Consider the following 16219-nt stretch of genomic DNA (forward strand, 5'->3'; position numbering starts at 1 on the left):
CTTTAAGCAGAGTAGATTACATTGTTGTCAGATCACTGCCATAGCATCCAAGTGCCTAAAAAAATGTGATATGGGTCTCAGTGACCAGGTATGCTGAAAAACAAGGCGGGAAGGAAAATAACCTCTTCCTTTCATCACAGTGTGGAAACTTTCCAGAAAGGAACCCACAGTTCTGCAGGATTTTTCAAACAGACACTGAAGAACAGAAGGACATGTGCGCAGCCCTTTTGTTGCAAATTTCTTAAGTGCAGCAACCACAATGAAGGATGCCATGTAAGGCCAAGAAAAATCAGTCACAAGGACACAAAAATACCCAGACCCACTGATCAGTGTACTTTAGGTGTATTTTTTATTTACAGAGTGGAGATGCCTAATCAGTTATAAGATTAGACACCTGATAATTCGGCTTTTTTGTAAAAGTATATAAATATATACATGAAACTCTATGAAGTAAACATTATTAACTGTGATACTCACAGTAAACATTCACTACTATCCTTATGCTAACAGGCATCTCTTAAAGCTTAAATGCTGATTTCAAGATACCCTCTATAAAATAGCTGTAACTGTACTAAAAGGGTAAAAATTCTGTGCCATAAACAAGCTTTTAAAAGAGACTAGTAAAATGTCTTTGTAATAAAGTTTGCCAGGATAAAAATACTGCTTCATCCCTCCCACTCCCCCACCCCATAAGAAACAAATACCCCCAAACAGTTGCAGAACTGCAGGAAGTATTATAAGATTACTTTTTTTTCCTTTACTTTTTTTTTTTTTAAATTAAAATATTTTTATTTCAGTATTTTATCACATATTAAGGAAGCTGCAAAAAATGCAGCTTTATTAAATATTATTTACTGTTATACAAAAATCTCACAGGTGTGTCCATGGGGCTGAAGACATTAGTGGTATTGTATGAGCTACCCCTTTTCCTTATAACTATGTACCTTATTTGGAATGATGGAGAGACTTTATAGAAAAGACATTTGACAGCAACTGAAGAAAGGGACTGGAAAACTATTGGCAGAACAAAGAAAACACGTGAGAGCCTCTAGACCTCCTTACTTCCTTATTTTAAAAGCACTTCTGCTTCAGTATTTTATTTGCCTCTCTGTTGTTCTTCATGTTGGAGATGATTCAGGACATAAAGGACAACTTGATAGCAGAAAATGTACTGATCCTGCAAGGGAAAGGAAATCACAGAACATGTGAAAAATGCTTGCACCACCTAAGCAATTCACTCTCACGTGCACTTCACAGGTGCATAGCACTTGATTTCAATACTATTTCTAGAGTTAAATAATAAAAAAAAAAAAACACAAAACAAAAAACCCACAGTGGAGAAATATGTAACCTCAACTTAAAACAAATACAGGCACTCTCCTGCCACTAAGCATATATTTTTATATAGGACATTTATCCTCCTTTCACACCAAAACCACCTCAAGCAGAGTAAGTACTTTTCATAAGTAGAAATGAAGACAGCAAGTGAATTTCAAGGTCTTGCATCAATGCCAACTAATACAGAACTCAGATGACAGTGCAATTTCTTATCTTAATATCACTGATACAGGTGTGGAGGCTAATACATGTTTTGGGGTGTGAGGTGGGGCTGATAGTTTTGTGGTTTGGTTTTCGTGTTTTGGGTTTTTTTTTTTTTTTCCCCTTAAACTATGATTTGACAAATCCTTCACATTCAAAGAAAAAGTGCAGGTTTTAACAAGACCTTGTGACATCCATCTCTAAGGTAAAATTAATTAGCTCTAGATCTAGATTATTCCTAAAACATTCATTTAACTTCTGGTTGAATATCTCCCCAAAGGAGATTTCAAGACATTTCTGGTAGTATCAGTGATTCATAGCAGCTACAGTTAGGCCTTCTCTTCAGCTTATAATGCAATTTCTAGCCAAAAAAGCTCAGCTGATTTCCTCTATAACACATGCTTTTGAAGACAAAAACTCCCAATTTTTTTTTAAAAAAAACACAGATCAAAACAGCATAGCGTGTTAAAAACGGCATGCATTTATAACTGTTAAATATGTACTTCTACTCACTGGTATGCATCTGATTTAATTCTCATGACACAAACGTTGCATCAGAGGGCACAAAGACAATCATTATGTGCATCACAGAAAGTTTCCTGGCACATCAGAGTTAGAATTCCAGTGTCTTTCCTTTAGCGTATACCTGAGGAAGCGAGACTCACCTCTGTCTGAACCATCCCATGCCTCTGCAGACGCATCGTGCGCACCAGGTCTGAGATATCAAACTACCAAAACAAACAGCAAGTTAAACATTCAGAGAGACATACATGCATATAAAGGAAACATCCCCAACATCAAACCAAGGAATCCAACCAGGTACATGAAACATTTAGTAGTGAAACAAATAACAATTCACTGTAGCCTATGCATGTCTGGTAGATAAGCAGCATGTGCTGTCTCTGCGCCATATGGATGTGGCTCTCCAACATCAGACACCCTCCTTCTCTTGGTTTCTTTCTCTGTGCACAGGCTCTCTTGCTTACTCTTACTAGGAGCTGAGTGTACAGAAAATAGAGCCCCTTGGTCCAACCTAACAAAACGCTTTTTATTTTCCCAGCCCTATAAAGTTCTAGACTTTTAGTGGGTGCTTAGAAACCCCGCTGAGCTAAGCATGACATAGCTCATCTTCTCAAATTCACAAAAAGATTTGCTATACCAGGCCACTGAAGGACATAAACATAAGGAAGCTAGCACCCTCCTGTGGGTCACCCTAGAAAGCATATCCCTGGTTGTGCTGGAAAGCTTAATTTATATACCCTCATCTCCAGCTGAGATGTTTGGACACTAAGTTTTTGATTCAGTTGCCTAAACAGATACTCTGGTTGGCTTGTAGCTGCCCTCCAACAGCTCATGGATCTCTGACCGACCAAGTGGCACAACTCAGCCCTAATGCCATTTAACACGATAGTTCCTCTGAGTACATCCAGCCAGGTAAGGCAGGCGTTTTAACTTTTCCTTCAATTGCCTGAGTCATCATGGCAACACACTGTTGGTCCCAAGCCATACACCAGAACTCTGCTGTGGTAGGAGATGGCCTTGCAACATAGCCTAGAATGTCTCAAGTGGCACCTAACAATGTTGGATTGCTGAGGTGTCAACAAAAAGGACACTTAAGAAGATTCCCTGAGCTAACTCAAGAACCAGCAGATGTTAGAGCTCTTCCCCCCCAGGATCATCAACAAAGAAACATTTCACCGGTGCTGTTTTACACCCTGATTTATGTTACATTAAGATATGGCCAGCATGCTACTCTCAAAAGCATGGCATATTCTTTACACAATTGAATAGATCCAATGGAACACATTTCCTGCAAGTCAAAAGCACAGCTTAGCCCATCCTCTTGGGTACTCACATCGAGGTCTCTGCTGATTAACCCTAGAACAACGTCTATACAAATAAGGGTCCCCGATCGTCCAATGCCTGCACTGCAGTGAGTTATGATAGGTCCCGATTTGTGAACATGCCGCATGTAGGAGATAAAAGTAAGCAGGTCATCTGGTTGAGAAGGGGTGTCATGGTCAGGCCAGGCAATGAAGTTCAGATGGGAAATGTGCCGTACTTCACCTGTCTGAGGTTTAAAAACAACAATAACAACAAAATGTAACACATGAGAAGAATAAAAAGACAAAAGGTAAGTTCCCAAAGGAAACACTCTCAGAAGAGAGGGATTTGCCCAATGAAGGTGTTCTGTAATTCAATATAACAAGAGAAACAATGAGCTAAACTGAAAATAACTAGCAAGTAATTGAATAGTATAAGGTTCATTGTGCAGACTGAGCTGATCACACAGAGGAATGAACCAGCCAGACTGAATTATTAGTGAATTTCATATCCCTATATATGTTTCTGTGGCCAAAGGCACCTAGGGAGCCAAAATTTACAGTTTCATTAGCATAATGAAATCATCTCCTGGCCTAACTGCTTTCTCCTATAAAGGTCACAGAGTAGCACAAGCTGCAACGAGGAAGAGTTGCCCAGTGATGATCACTGGGCAAAGAGAAGAAGGTCTGGGCTACCTCTTGATGTAGACATTGCGATCGAAAGCAGGCAAGCCAGAAGTATGAGGTTAAAAATGCCAACACTCAGAAAAAAATTCTCAGCATGCAGAATTAGATTCACTTACCTGAATCTCTTCTAGCTCCAGCACTCTAATGATAAAGCCCTTCAGCTGCTGGAGTCTTACAAGAGCAAGCCGTAGTCTATCATTTATCATGGTGGTTTTACTGAGTACATCTGGCCAGTAACGCTGGCATTTTATCTTTTCTCCTTCAACCTCCTGAGTCATCATGGCAATCACAGTACAGTTCTGCTCCCAAACCATTTGCCAGAAATCTGCTACAGTAGTAGGAAGTGGTCCTTGACATGCAATGTAAACGAACTCTTCATTCCCCACTGGCATGCGAATGAAGCTGGCATTGATGTATCCACCTTCAATCCCAAGAGGTACTCTAGTGGTATCATCTGCAATCCCCACACAACAAAAATACTTCAATGTTATGCATGCACATAATTAGACCTTCACCCAATAGAGCCTTACACACTCACATAGTACTTATCTCCACAGATGCTTCCAGATCTTATTTAAAAAAAAAAATCACTACAATACTTGCTTTAGGATACTAATCGGTACTTCTTTTTGAATAAAAAAAAGATGGCTAGGAAGAAATCTACATCAGCAGACAGGCAGGATATGCAATTTGAACTGCAGCACCTCTGAAACCAAGGTTGAATATTTCTCACTCAGAACTAACCTTTGTCAGTTCTCACTTCTCCTTCACACATCTCCCACCTAATAAACAGAATTTTGTTGCAGGAAATTTACTGACGATAGTATACATGTTTGTTTTTCCAATTTTACATGTGTAAAACTGAAAAAATCTTGTCTGGCTCCATATGTATATCTCATTTAAGACACAGGATCTGCTGAAACAACTGAAGAATCTGTGAACATCCATCCCTATCTACTACAGTAGTCTATTGTTCACCGATCTTAAACTGCTTTATAATGCTTGCTTTAAATGTGCAGAAAATGAGTGGCAGATTCTTTTTTTTTCCCTACTCAGTAGCAGAACTAGGATTGGGAATCAAACCATCCCACTTCTGATCCCATTCATCTGATCGTACAGGTGATGACAAAACATCAACAGTGAACTTCAGATTAGTTAGGACTTACAAGGAAGTATGTTTTTATATCTGTTCTTTTTCCTATTCTCCTTTGCTTGTCCAATCAAACACTGATCCAAAGGTTTTAACTCCTGAAGGTTCTGTAAAGCAGCAATTACACGTGCATTAGAATGGTGACAAGTGTTAAGAACAGTTATGTAACCAAGCCTTTAATAGACAATCATTAAAAAAATCCTAATGCAGACATGCAAAATAATTCAGTCACAGGAAGGAATCTAATTTCACATAGCTAAGAAAATGAAACAAAATATTAAACTATTATCCAGTAAATATTTTATCTCATTCTCCTAAAAAAGAGATTGTGTAACACGGTTGACTTAAGTCTTTGGAAAGGCTGTTTTCACATTCTGCAGCTAGATTTTGCAGCCTTTATTTACCTTCTCTATGCCTGTTAACATCATATTCACTTGGTAATTTACCAGAAGTAAGAATGATGTAAACACACTTTTGAATTGAATTCCTGGTTCAATCTTATCTCTCAGCAGCTAGTGGCAGGAAGGGAGAGAAGTCTTTGGTAAAAGAAGTCTTTTCATCCCTTTAGGGCTGCAAATTAAAGAGCTGTGGTATTTAAGGCAGTGATGAACCAGCCATTCTATTTCTAACTGTTTCATACTAGAAAAAAGGACTTTAAAGGACAAATAGTTACTCACTTCAATCTCTTTAGAAGGGACTCCCTGTTCCAGCAATCCCCGCAACATCCTGATCACTGACTTCAATTTGGCTCCTGAGTACTTGCCTCCGGGGAGCACATTCACTGTAGGGAGTGCAGAGATCTCTTCATTTGTCACGAAAGGGAAATCTAGCAGAAGAACAAGACTGATTGATATAAATAAAAATAAATAAATAAATAGCTAAAACTAGGGAAATGTAAACTGTAGTGCAATGTTGGATTTCCTTGTTGCTGTTCACCACTGTACTACCTGTTTTCTCTAGAATGCCTCCATACACCAGAGAGAATACACAGATGTGCTCTCAGTTTGACAGGCAAAACCAAATTAATTCAAAATCAGCTCTGATGAATCCAGGAACCAAAGGGAGTATTTTCCTGAACTTCCAATAAATACACTGAAATAAACTTCAAATACTTTTTAAATGTAAGTTCTTCACACAGTAACCTACAAAATTGATGAATGCACACAGGGATGAATTCAGAACTCTCCACTTAAACATCACAGCCCGTGACTTCGTTTTTAGCACTTATACTCAAAGTGTCTTTCAAGTGGCAATCGTAAGATGTGTTAAATACATCTTTTTTTCCAATAAAGCTTGCTTTCTACCAGGCCTTCAGTGTTTTGCTGAAGCACAACAAAATTAATAAACCAAGAGTCTCTCTGGTATCGTGATTAAAAGCGTCCTAAATCTACTGACTTAGTCTAAAGGTTTACACGGATTATCCTTTTTTCTTTTAATGAAAACAGACAAAAGGCTGCTGTATATGTATTTCAGGAACTGACGTTTCTAATGCTATCTCAAACAGTAAAGACTAGATTCTGCCAAACGCATCAAATTGAGTAGTGTTCCACTCTGCCATGTTGAGCAGCAGTGGAAGAATGAGAGTCAAGACAAAGAAAAAATATTGTCTAATTTGAGCATGGAGTAGCTGGTATGTGAAGCACATAATATATTGATCCAATCACGGTGAAACATTTATATTGTTACAGCTTTTGTCAGATAGATATTATGGAAGAAAGCATCTCAGCTGGTTTCTACTACAACTACAACATTGCCAATACTTGTTCCTATTAACTCTCACACATTTATTACACAAAGCTGTAAAGATCCTTTCCAGTGGGTTGCTGAGCTGTTAAGATTTCCCATTATACCTGTCATTACACCCTCAAAACATACCCAGGACATTTTAAAATTCACTTCTGACATTGTGTCTATTTAATGTGATCCTCAGTTTTCCACTGATTATTTGTTAAAGTCCTTGCCTTTATTTACATGTTCCTGGCTGACCGATTCAATCGGCAGTTCATCACTTCCCCATGTGATTTCATCTTCATCTGCTTGGCTCAAGGGAGGTTGTGGAGATCTATGAGAGGACAATGTATGGAAGTAAGAAAGAACACCTAGAAATAACCAACACATTTGCAATCTAATAAAAAAAATCGCCAGAAAGTAATTTATAGCTACAAGTATTTCTGGATTGGATCCATACCAGTAATCTCAAAAAACCACCATTTTTTTTCCTTTTTTAAATCCCCAGTGGGGATTTGGAAAAAGTAACAGCGGAAAAAGAGCCAGGAAGACATGAATCTAGTAATAACTATCATGCGATTACTTTTCAAAGGCTAAGCAGTCAAATAATGTCCAAAAGCAAATTTGTACCGTTCACATAATTCACTACCTATACACTAGAATATCTATTTTCAATTGCAAGTTTTCTAGCTTTGTTGAAGATGGTGATAAACGAATTAAGTATTCTAGGTCATAAGGTCTCTGCTTGCGCCAAGTCTCAATGCAAAACTTCCCAGAAACTTAATCGAAACATAAAAAGAAATATACACACTTTGACTGAAGCGTCACTTAGACTAAGGACTAAAATTATTTCACAAAGAAAAACGATCTTGGGAATTTCCAAAATTCAAGGTGGCTCAAAGGGACAGCTAGTAACTTGGCCAGGCATATCCTTAGTAAAATGTAAAAAAAAAAAAAAAAGTCCCAAGTACCCATTGGGAACAGATGGACCAGTGGAGCTAAACGGTTTAGTTTCTGTGCTCTAAAACCAGAAGAAGTAACATTAATGAAGCTTGAAAAGATTCAAACTGAAAACAGCATTGTTTGAATGTTTTCTTCACATGCAAGTACCAAATCGTTAGTACAATGCAAATAAAGTTATTTGGAGCCATTTGAACACAGCCTAGTTACTTGTTATAACCACATATCAAAGGAATAAATAAAACTAGGGCATAGTAAACCACTTAAAGCTGACTAGTATTCAGGCAAATTATAACCTTTTAAATAACAAGAATAGACAGAAAGCAATTCAACAAGATATTGCACAGACATTTTATTGGTTTGTTTTGGTTGGGGGTGGGGTTTTTTTTTTTCCCCCCCCCCCCATTATAACATAACCCTCTTCAGAGTTTCAGACTTCACAGGTTTGCTTTCAAGCAATGCTAGAAAAGAAATCTTACCTTTCTGGCATAGCTTTTACTTCACAATAGTCTTCACAACCATTTACATGTGTTGGCTAGTGGAAGAAAAATTTCAAAACACATTAAAAGACACAGTTAAAACACTCACTCACTGTAAATTTTAAACAATTAACAATTACATGGACTATTTCTGAAGGTTACTAAGTTCAAAGCAGCACATAATGAAAGATTTCCCTCTTTTAGACATCTCATTAACCCAAAATAACAGAGGACGGGAACACTGAGCACTTGGAAAGGGGCTCTACTGTAACAAGGCCAAAAAGCTAACTTAAAATCATTCCCGACTCATAGCAGCAGTAGAGCCATCTAAATTTTCTCCAGTTGACTTTTTTTGTTTGTATTACTTAAAAACCCTTTATGAGGTAAGTTTGATAGTGAAAACTTCTGCCTCCTGTCAAGCTACCCATTCCTATATAGAACAGAACAGGGCTTTACCTCTAAATGACAGGTACTCCTACATACGCCTTCCTCAACAGACGATGAAGACTCAGCAGAGAAGAAGGCATTTTGATCCTCCTTTCAAGAAAAACTCTACAAACCCATTTATACTTATTAGGCCAGCTTGCAAGTTTCCACTGCCATACTCAGAGAATTTTACTTGTGGATCTCCTAGAGCACACTGACACAGAGCCAGATTCCTGATTTGACTCTCAGCTCTACTAACTGGACAGAAAGCTGCAACAGCCAGGATGTGCTGGATAGACAGAGCTCTGCTGATTTGAAATATGAGACAAAACCTGGGCATCTAGTGACTGATGTAAAAAAATGTAGGGTAAACCACATATAGAAGTTATTCAAGTTAATGAACACATCCTAGCAAAAAGTAGGAGGAAAAGAAACCTCAAATTTACATTTTGGACAGTTAAGCCTACACAGCATTCATTGTGACTGCTTCCCTTCTTTGAGCAGGAATCAAGGAAATCCTTTAGGTTAAATGCCTGAAATAACATTAACAAGGTATTTTATTATCGCCCTTTTTGAAAAAAAAAAAGCTGTTGGGCGAGAAACATAACTCTATGTTTTGTTCTCTTATATAGTTAATTTATGATAGAATAATCATCTACTGTTTAAAAAATAAATGTTTGTACACCATTTACAGCTACTACCGACAAAAATGTTTTCATTTAAAAGATATGTAAAGTTATTTCCACAAGTTCTATGCCAATAAGGAAAATAATAAATTGAAAGAGCGTCTGAGAAAGCAAAATCAGCAGACAAATGTCTGCCAGCTTCTTGCCATCCCACCTCTGAAAAATCTTCAGGTAAAGATGACCCATCACAGTCTGTGTCTTCAGACTTATCTTCTGTCAGCTTTCCATTCATCTCTATTGGAACAGGAAAATCATGAGATACAGCATAAAAACACCAAAAGATGCCCAGGAGTCACCGTTTCACAGATGTGAATCCTGTTACACCTGTCTGGCACTACACAGGGAATACAGGTGCCAGAATAACCAAGAAACATCTTTTAAGTCCCTTTGCTACCAGTGTGTTGGAAAAGAGGTCTTACTGTATAGGATAATCAGACTTTAGGCTTCTTTCTTTTTTAACTGGAACAGCTGTCATTACCTGTGAGGTTGTTTGCATAGCTAACAGAACATCTGTGCCACAGCGTAATGGATGGACATGCTAGTGCTAGTAAGTTATTAGATTCCCATGTCAATAGTGTTTCTGCAATTCAGTTACATTTAGACCAGCAGTAAGTCTAAACCAGGATTCTACTTGTTCTTTGTATTAACAAGATGTAATTAAGATGTGCCGGATAAAATCTGACTTGCATCTGTCTGCTACAGTAGTTCCCTGCTGCCGTATCTTACGAATCCAATTCACCTTCAGTTGCAAAGGCCAGATCCTAGCTACAAGAAACTGGAAGTAGTGGACCTCCAATGATATTCCTCAGCTGAGGTCCTGGCACAGCCAGAACATCAGTGTTCCCTGATTTCTAACGTAATGACCAATGACAATAACTCAATGAACTTGAAGAGCAGCAAAAGAGCTGAAATAATTATAATTTTGGAAGGTATACCTTGAGTTCTAGAAGGAACCTCTACAGGAGTAGCAAGCATCTTGCTTGAACTTTTGGAGCATACATACATAGTGTGACACCACAAAGGGACTACAAATCTTACTCCACACTAAATTTCAGTTAATAACAACTGGAGCTGAAGAGATGGAATGAAAGAAAAGAAAGGTGTACAGACAGAAGCAGGTAGCGAAAAAAATAGTTTCTCTAAAAGAGACAAAGCAGGTTGGCAAATCGCTTGGTTTTGAGAGATCTCAACACATTTCCAAGTTGTGCAATCTGCAATCAATGAAATGTTGAAACGCTTCTGCATTTCAACATGACTGTAGCTGCAGAACCAGGTACCTAAACAATATGAATTCTACTCGAGACAATGCCAGAATGGGATTCATTTTCCCAGATTACTTAAAGCAAAATCCAGATTTATCAAACCAGAACTTGACTTACTAAATTGCATCTGAAGTTCACTGGAATCAGCGTGTTCTACTTGGGAAACTTTCAGTTCACACATCAATTCAATGTCAACTCTCCCTGTTACCAAACCAATGGCTTACTTGGCACCTTGTTTCAAGAAGTATTTTGCTCATAATGATATGATTTTTTTAATGGCTCATGTTACCTGGCAAGTGATCTTCTGATGTGGCCTTCTTGAGATGTAGAAAACTCTGAGCCTCTGAAGTTGCATTATTACGATTTAAGAGGTTTTGGGCTTCCTCATCTACAACATCCAACAGATACTGGACAACTTCATTGTGATCATCCTCATCATAATACTCATCATCTGGAACCTCTGTTTCTAAAGAGAAATAGTATAAAATGACAAGTTTTCCCAATATAGGATGTTTTGGGGGAAAAAAGTTAAAGGGGCAGACATGATGGCATTATTTCTAGCTATTATCATGGCTTTCCTTCATTTCTCTTTAACACAGAATCCGATTTCCATAAATCCACTTCCAACATCAAATAATTCCTCTAAAGCAGAGCACACGACATGGAGATGGTCTTCTAAAATTGACTGCCAGCCTAACGTTGACTTATTTCAGCCTATTCAACAATGCCTTGATTCTCTTGTACTTGTACACGGAAGACTGAATTATGCTGTCCCCCATCTCACCTCCTCTTACCTGATTTGTCACTGTGTTTAGAAAAATCTGACATCTGATTGGTAAAGCCAAGGAAAGGTGCATCTCCAGATCCTGAGATATTCATTAGTCCTTTTGTGTGATGGATATTGTTTTCTGTATTTGCCTGAGAAGGTCCCAGGATGCCATTGCCGTTTATCTGAGAAAGCAAAGAACAGCACAAATTAACTCTTTATTAAAGAGTCTGGCAGTTTGCTGAAGCAGCAAGCAACCCTTAAAAGTTCACCGCTCTACTTAGCAACAAATAGAAAACCCTATTCATATCGTATTCTCATCTGAGATAGCTGGGTGATGGGTGGGCAGCTTTTAGGTGTGTTAGAAGTTTCCCATGAAAAGAGCAAATAAAAAAATTTTAACGCAACTAAGAAAAAAAAACACATGGTGATCAAGAAGCAACTACTAAAAGAGAACACATGGTAGTATTTAACATTATTATAACCTCTACAAAACATAGTCAGGCTTCAATATTTTTGGTCCCACAACACACCATTTCTCAGAAAAAACGAAGGGGGGAAAAAAGAAAGAAAAACCATCTAGTAAATGTAACATGCAAGCATCTGCAGAAACTGTGAACAGAATGGAGTTTTTGGATCATAGCCTTGCATCCTTCTGATAAGACCATTTGTCTTTCGATAAAGCAGTTCCAAAGAAAGAGAAGGTCAATTCAGAAAACTTGCATATTTATTATGATCACTGCTTATTCACATCAACGGACAATAGTGGGTTTGCATACTTTCATTAACAGATTGTTTAATTTATTTATTTTAAAAACATGTGTAGAGTAGATCCTTTTCTCTGGTTAATGATAATAGGCACAATAGAGGAATATTTACCTTGGGGCCGTAAGCATCAATTGTCTTTTCTGTTTTATCACAGGGATCACCACAGGAACAGCCTAAACAAAAATGGGAAAAAACAACAACTTCACAGCAACTTTTTCACAGAAATTAAATTAGCCCCCATCAATTATTTTTATAAAAGAATACTTTATAAAAGGTATTTAATATTATGTTATGCCTGCCTGGTTACTGGCCATTGCCAAAACTTACATCTGATGGACTATACTTTATAACCAACTCTAAGCAAAGAGAAATGTTGATAAATAGCTTAACAACATACAGTGGAAACATGCACCTTTGGGAAACAGGGCATGATTCCCTTTCCCTTGAAATGAACAAAATACAACCCCGCAATCACTTGTCACTTTTTTTTTTTTTTAAACATCATCTGACATCTGGGTCCTTGTTCAAAGGTACCTTTCTCTTCTTGGTAAAGAAAAGAGTGATACTATGATATCAGAGACTACCACTTATCCTAGACATCCCATTACTAGTATAATAAATGAGACAAAGTGGAACCAGTAGATGTTATATACCTAGCTACTAGTGAAGTTCTGGATTTTCATATACATTACACTTTTACAAACGAGGAAGCTTGTAGATGAAATAACAAGACTAAGAATAAGCTTGTATCTTGTCACGAACCTATGCATGGCAAGTCATCTACAGGAAGGGAGTTTTAAGTGGGGTCTTCCAAGATTTGGTTACAGGGCTTGTTCCTAATGAATATCTTGACCAAGTTTTTTGAAACAAAACATGTAGCACACTTGGAAAATATGTGAGCAACACTAAACTGTGAGAGTTGCAATAATTTCATAAGGCAAGATTAATACTCAAAGTTATCTAGATACGTTAAAGGAAGCACGAAAAGCAAAAGACAAATGAAGCAAGACAAATGCGAAGTGCCACATTTCAAAGAAAAAGCGAATGCTTAAGATGGTAAGTAACTGCATAAGCAGTTGCTCTGCACAGAAGCAAATGTAGGTGGTAAAGGATCCTGAACCTAAGTCAGCAAACAAGGAACTATTTAGCAAAAGGAAGTTAATCTCACTCGGGATGTATTAACAGGAATGCTGTCCACACAACCCTGGAAATAATTCTTCCTGTCTGCTTGGCACTGCTGAGCCTCACCCAATGCCGTGTGTGTGACCAGAAGTACCACACTTGAAGAGGAAAACAGCAAGATGTAAACAAACTGGAGGGGAGCAATACAATCAATTTGGGCTCCTTTGGTCTTGAAAAAGAGAAGACCAATGAGAGATCTGAAGCACTTTCAAATGTAACAAATAGGTATTTTTATGCCTGGTCAGAGGAAACAACAACATTATTATTATTAATAACAATTATGATGATGATAATCAATTGATCGATTTTTTTTTTAACTCCTTGAAAGACTTAGGCTTGATATTAGAATATCTAAACTACAAGAGAAATGGACTCATAAAGAGACTATTGTTGAATCTCTTTTCATGGAGCTTTTAAAAGAAAGATCAAGCAAACACCTGCTGGAGTTGATCTCAGTAAGCAGAGTTCTAGTGCAGCCACTGGACTAGAATGGTATCATAAGGCCCATATCAGTTCCTTCATTTTTATAAACATGTGCATTTCATTTGCAATAAGAAAGCAGGCAAATCTTACCATTAGCTTTCATTGGCCATGGATTTGAGCTATCAGGGCTTTTGGATTTTGGAAGCACTGCATGACCATCTCTATGAAAAGAAATGTTTACAGAAATTTTTATTAAAAAAAAAATAAGTCATGGTAATCATCAGATATTGATGTAAATATGTACTATCAGTAAAACTGCTAATCGTGCTTTCTATTACAATAGTTTTGGAATACTTAAAATGTTCAACGAGAGAGATTAAGCACTGGTAGTTAGGTTAGTTCCTACTTCAGGGAGCAACGAAGAGTTCATTAGAGCTGGGCTTTCCTTCTAGATTCTGACAAAAAGATTCAACCTTGCAGCCTCAGGACCTTGCAACTCCTCCCCCTTCTGGGATAAAACGGAGTGGAAGGAGAGAGGAAGCAAAGAACGGCAGGCATGGCTGGAAGACTTCAAAAATGAAGTAAATGTTTCAGTCCCAAGTAAATATTAAAACAGAGTAATCTGGAAAGGTTTTTTGACTGCTGTATTGCCATAAAAGAAGCAGCAGGGATCAGTGAAAAATACAGTGGTGCACTAGGATCTGTGCCATAGGATTTTGACATTCACCAGTGTGCTGAGACATCCATGTTGACAGTAGAACTATTTAAGCACAAAACAATATTTTATCTCCTTTTTATGATTATAGAACCCTCACTAGCAGTTTTAAGAAAAAGGAGTAATTGTATTTAAATAACCTGTGTCATATTTTGAAAATCATATTTTGAACACTTGCACTTCACAGCTGGACACAGCCTTGTCTTCCCAAGAAACACAAAGCATGGCAAGTACTAAGTACCGTTCTGCTCCCCTGAAGCACAAAAACTGCAAATATAAAGACCCTTTTTGTGGTGTCAGTCCTCAATAACATGCCATCTAGTACCACTCTAGTGAATTAGTTGTCATACCAGGAACATGGTTTACCCATATACTCATACAATCATGTGAGAAAAACAAAAAGTACAGGGAAGCATTTGCTTCCAAAACATACCTGGTTGCTTTGAGCACCACTTTTGGAAGGTATGTTTCCAGCATTCTTTTGGCTTCTTTCAGAGTCATTCCCTGTGTGCTTACTCCATTAATGTAATGGATAATATCTAGTGCATGGAGACTCTCCTCTCTGGCAGCAACCGATTTGGGGAGAATGTCACTAATATATACAACTTGGTAAAGGCTGTCATGACCTCCTGATAACAACAAACCTTTGCAAGAAAAAGCGGGGAGGGGGGAGGAAAAATCAAGTTGTATCTTTGTAACTGAAGGGAAAAATTTTGCTTTAGAGCAAAAAGCAGTATACTTCTGTGTTACCTAGCTCCTCCTTATGGCACGTTAGTGTAATATCAGGCAGTAAATGAGGCAACACTGGCATTTTAGGTAACTCCAAAACACGCCCTAGCACTAATCTGACAGTCTTTGGGGCAGCGCGGAGAAAGTTTACTGCATCGGTATGACTCATGTTAGTGACATCGATGTCATTAACCTGCGAAAATAAAAGCAACAGAGATCTCCTTGTTAGGTTCAAGTAAAACGGCATTACTGCAGAAAGATTTATTACTGTTCCTATTGTTGACATTTGACGTTAAAGGACAAAACAATAGATGCTTTATCAACAACAGTTACAGTTCATCATACTTATCCAAGGAGACAGAACACATAAATGTAACTGAACTTTCGCAAGTGAAGAAACAAGTTTACAGTCCAAATATCAAAATATTAAACAATCTGAAGAGGTATATTATTTTACTGTTCCTATTTAAATAATTGGAATGCTATAACTGCATAGGCCAAAACCTGAAAGTCTGACTCACAACCTAATCCAATTTGACTCGTATTTGCCTAACTTTATTAAGGCTTAATAGTATTCAGCAGTGCGTCAATGCCCTGATCTAGCAATGATTCACACATGTGCTCTGTGTTATGCACTTCATCCTTATTGCTCACAGTCCCTGAAAGCCTAAATACAAGTTTTCAGTTGATCAGAAACTAATACCGTAAGGGATGAGATGCCATTCAGAGGGACCTGGACAAGCTTGAGAAGTGGGCCCAGGTGAACCTCATGAGGTTCAACAAGGCCAAGTGCAAGGTCCTGCACCTGGGTTGGGGCAACCCCCAGTATCAGTACAGCCTGGGGGATGAAGGGATTGAGAGCAGCCCTGCCAAGAAGGACTTGGGGGTACTGGTGG

The 16219-nt window shown here is 38.0% G+C and overlaps 1 protein-coding gene across 1 annotated transcript in view; it reads right to left on the bottom strand.

Moving 5' to 3' along the window:
* Positions 1-1104: 1104 nt before the first annotated feature.
* The window catches only part of PTPN13 (protein tyrosine phosphatase, non-receptor type 13 (APO-1/CD95 (Fas)-associated phosphatase)), a gene marked incomplete at both ends in the record, with an annotated part of 33472 nt that continues 18357 nt past the window's right edge, over positions 1105-16219 (bottom strand). Inside the window, 15 exons of the mRNA XM_009572255.1 lie at positions 1105-1177; positions 2205-2267; positions 3395-3610; positions 4166-4503; positions 5216-5306; positions 5877-6025; positions 7161-7261; positions 8367-8422; positions 9633-9712; positions 11030-11206; positions 11535-11691; positions 12386-12447; positions 14030-14100; positions 15028-15238; positions 15345-15516. Of these exons, the coding sequence (XP_009570550.1) occupies positions 1105-1177; positions 2205-2267; positions 3395-3610; positions 4166-4503; positions 5216-5306; positions 5877-6025; positions 7161-7261; positions 8367-8422; positions 9633-9712; positions 11030-11206; positions 11535-11691; positions 12386-12447; positions 14030-14100; positions 15028-15238; positions 15345-15516 (2017 nt within the window). The remainder of the gene's footprint in view (positions 1178-2204; positions 2268-3394; positions 3611-4165; positions 4504-5215; positions 5307-5876; positions 6026-7160; positions 7262-8366; positions 8423-9632; positions 9713-11029; positions 11207-11534; positions 11692-12385; positions 12448-14029; positions 14101-15027; positions 15239-15344; positions 15517-16219) is intronic.

This window comes from Fulmarus glacialis, unplaced genomic scaffold (genome assembly GCF_000690835.1).
Source record: "Fulmarus glacialis isolate BGI_N327 unplaced genomic scaffold, ASM69083v1 scaffold37272, whole genome shotgun sequence".
Taxonomy (NCBI): Eukaryota; Metazoa; Chordata; class Aves; order Procellariiformes; family Procellariidae; genus Fulmarus; species Fulmarus glacialis.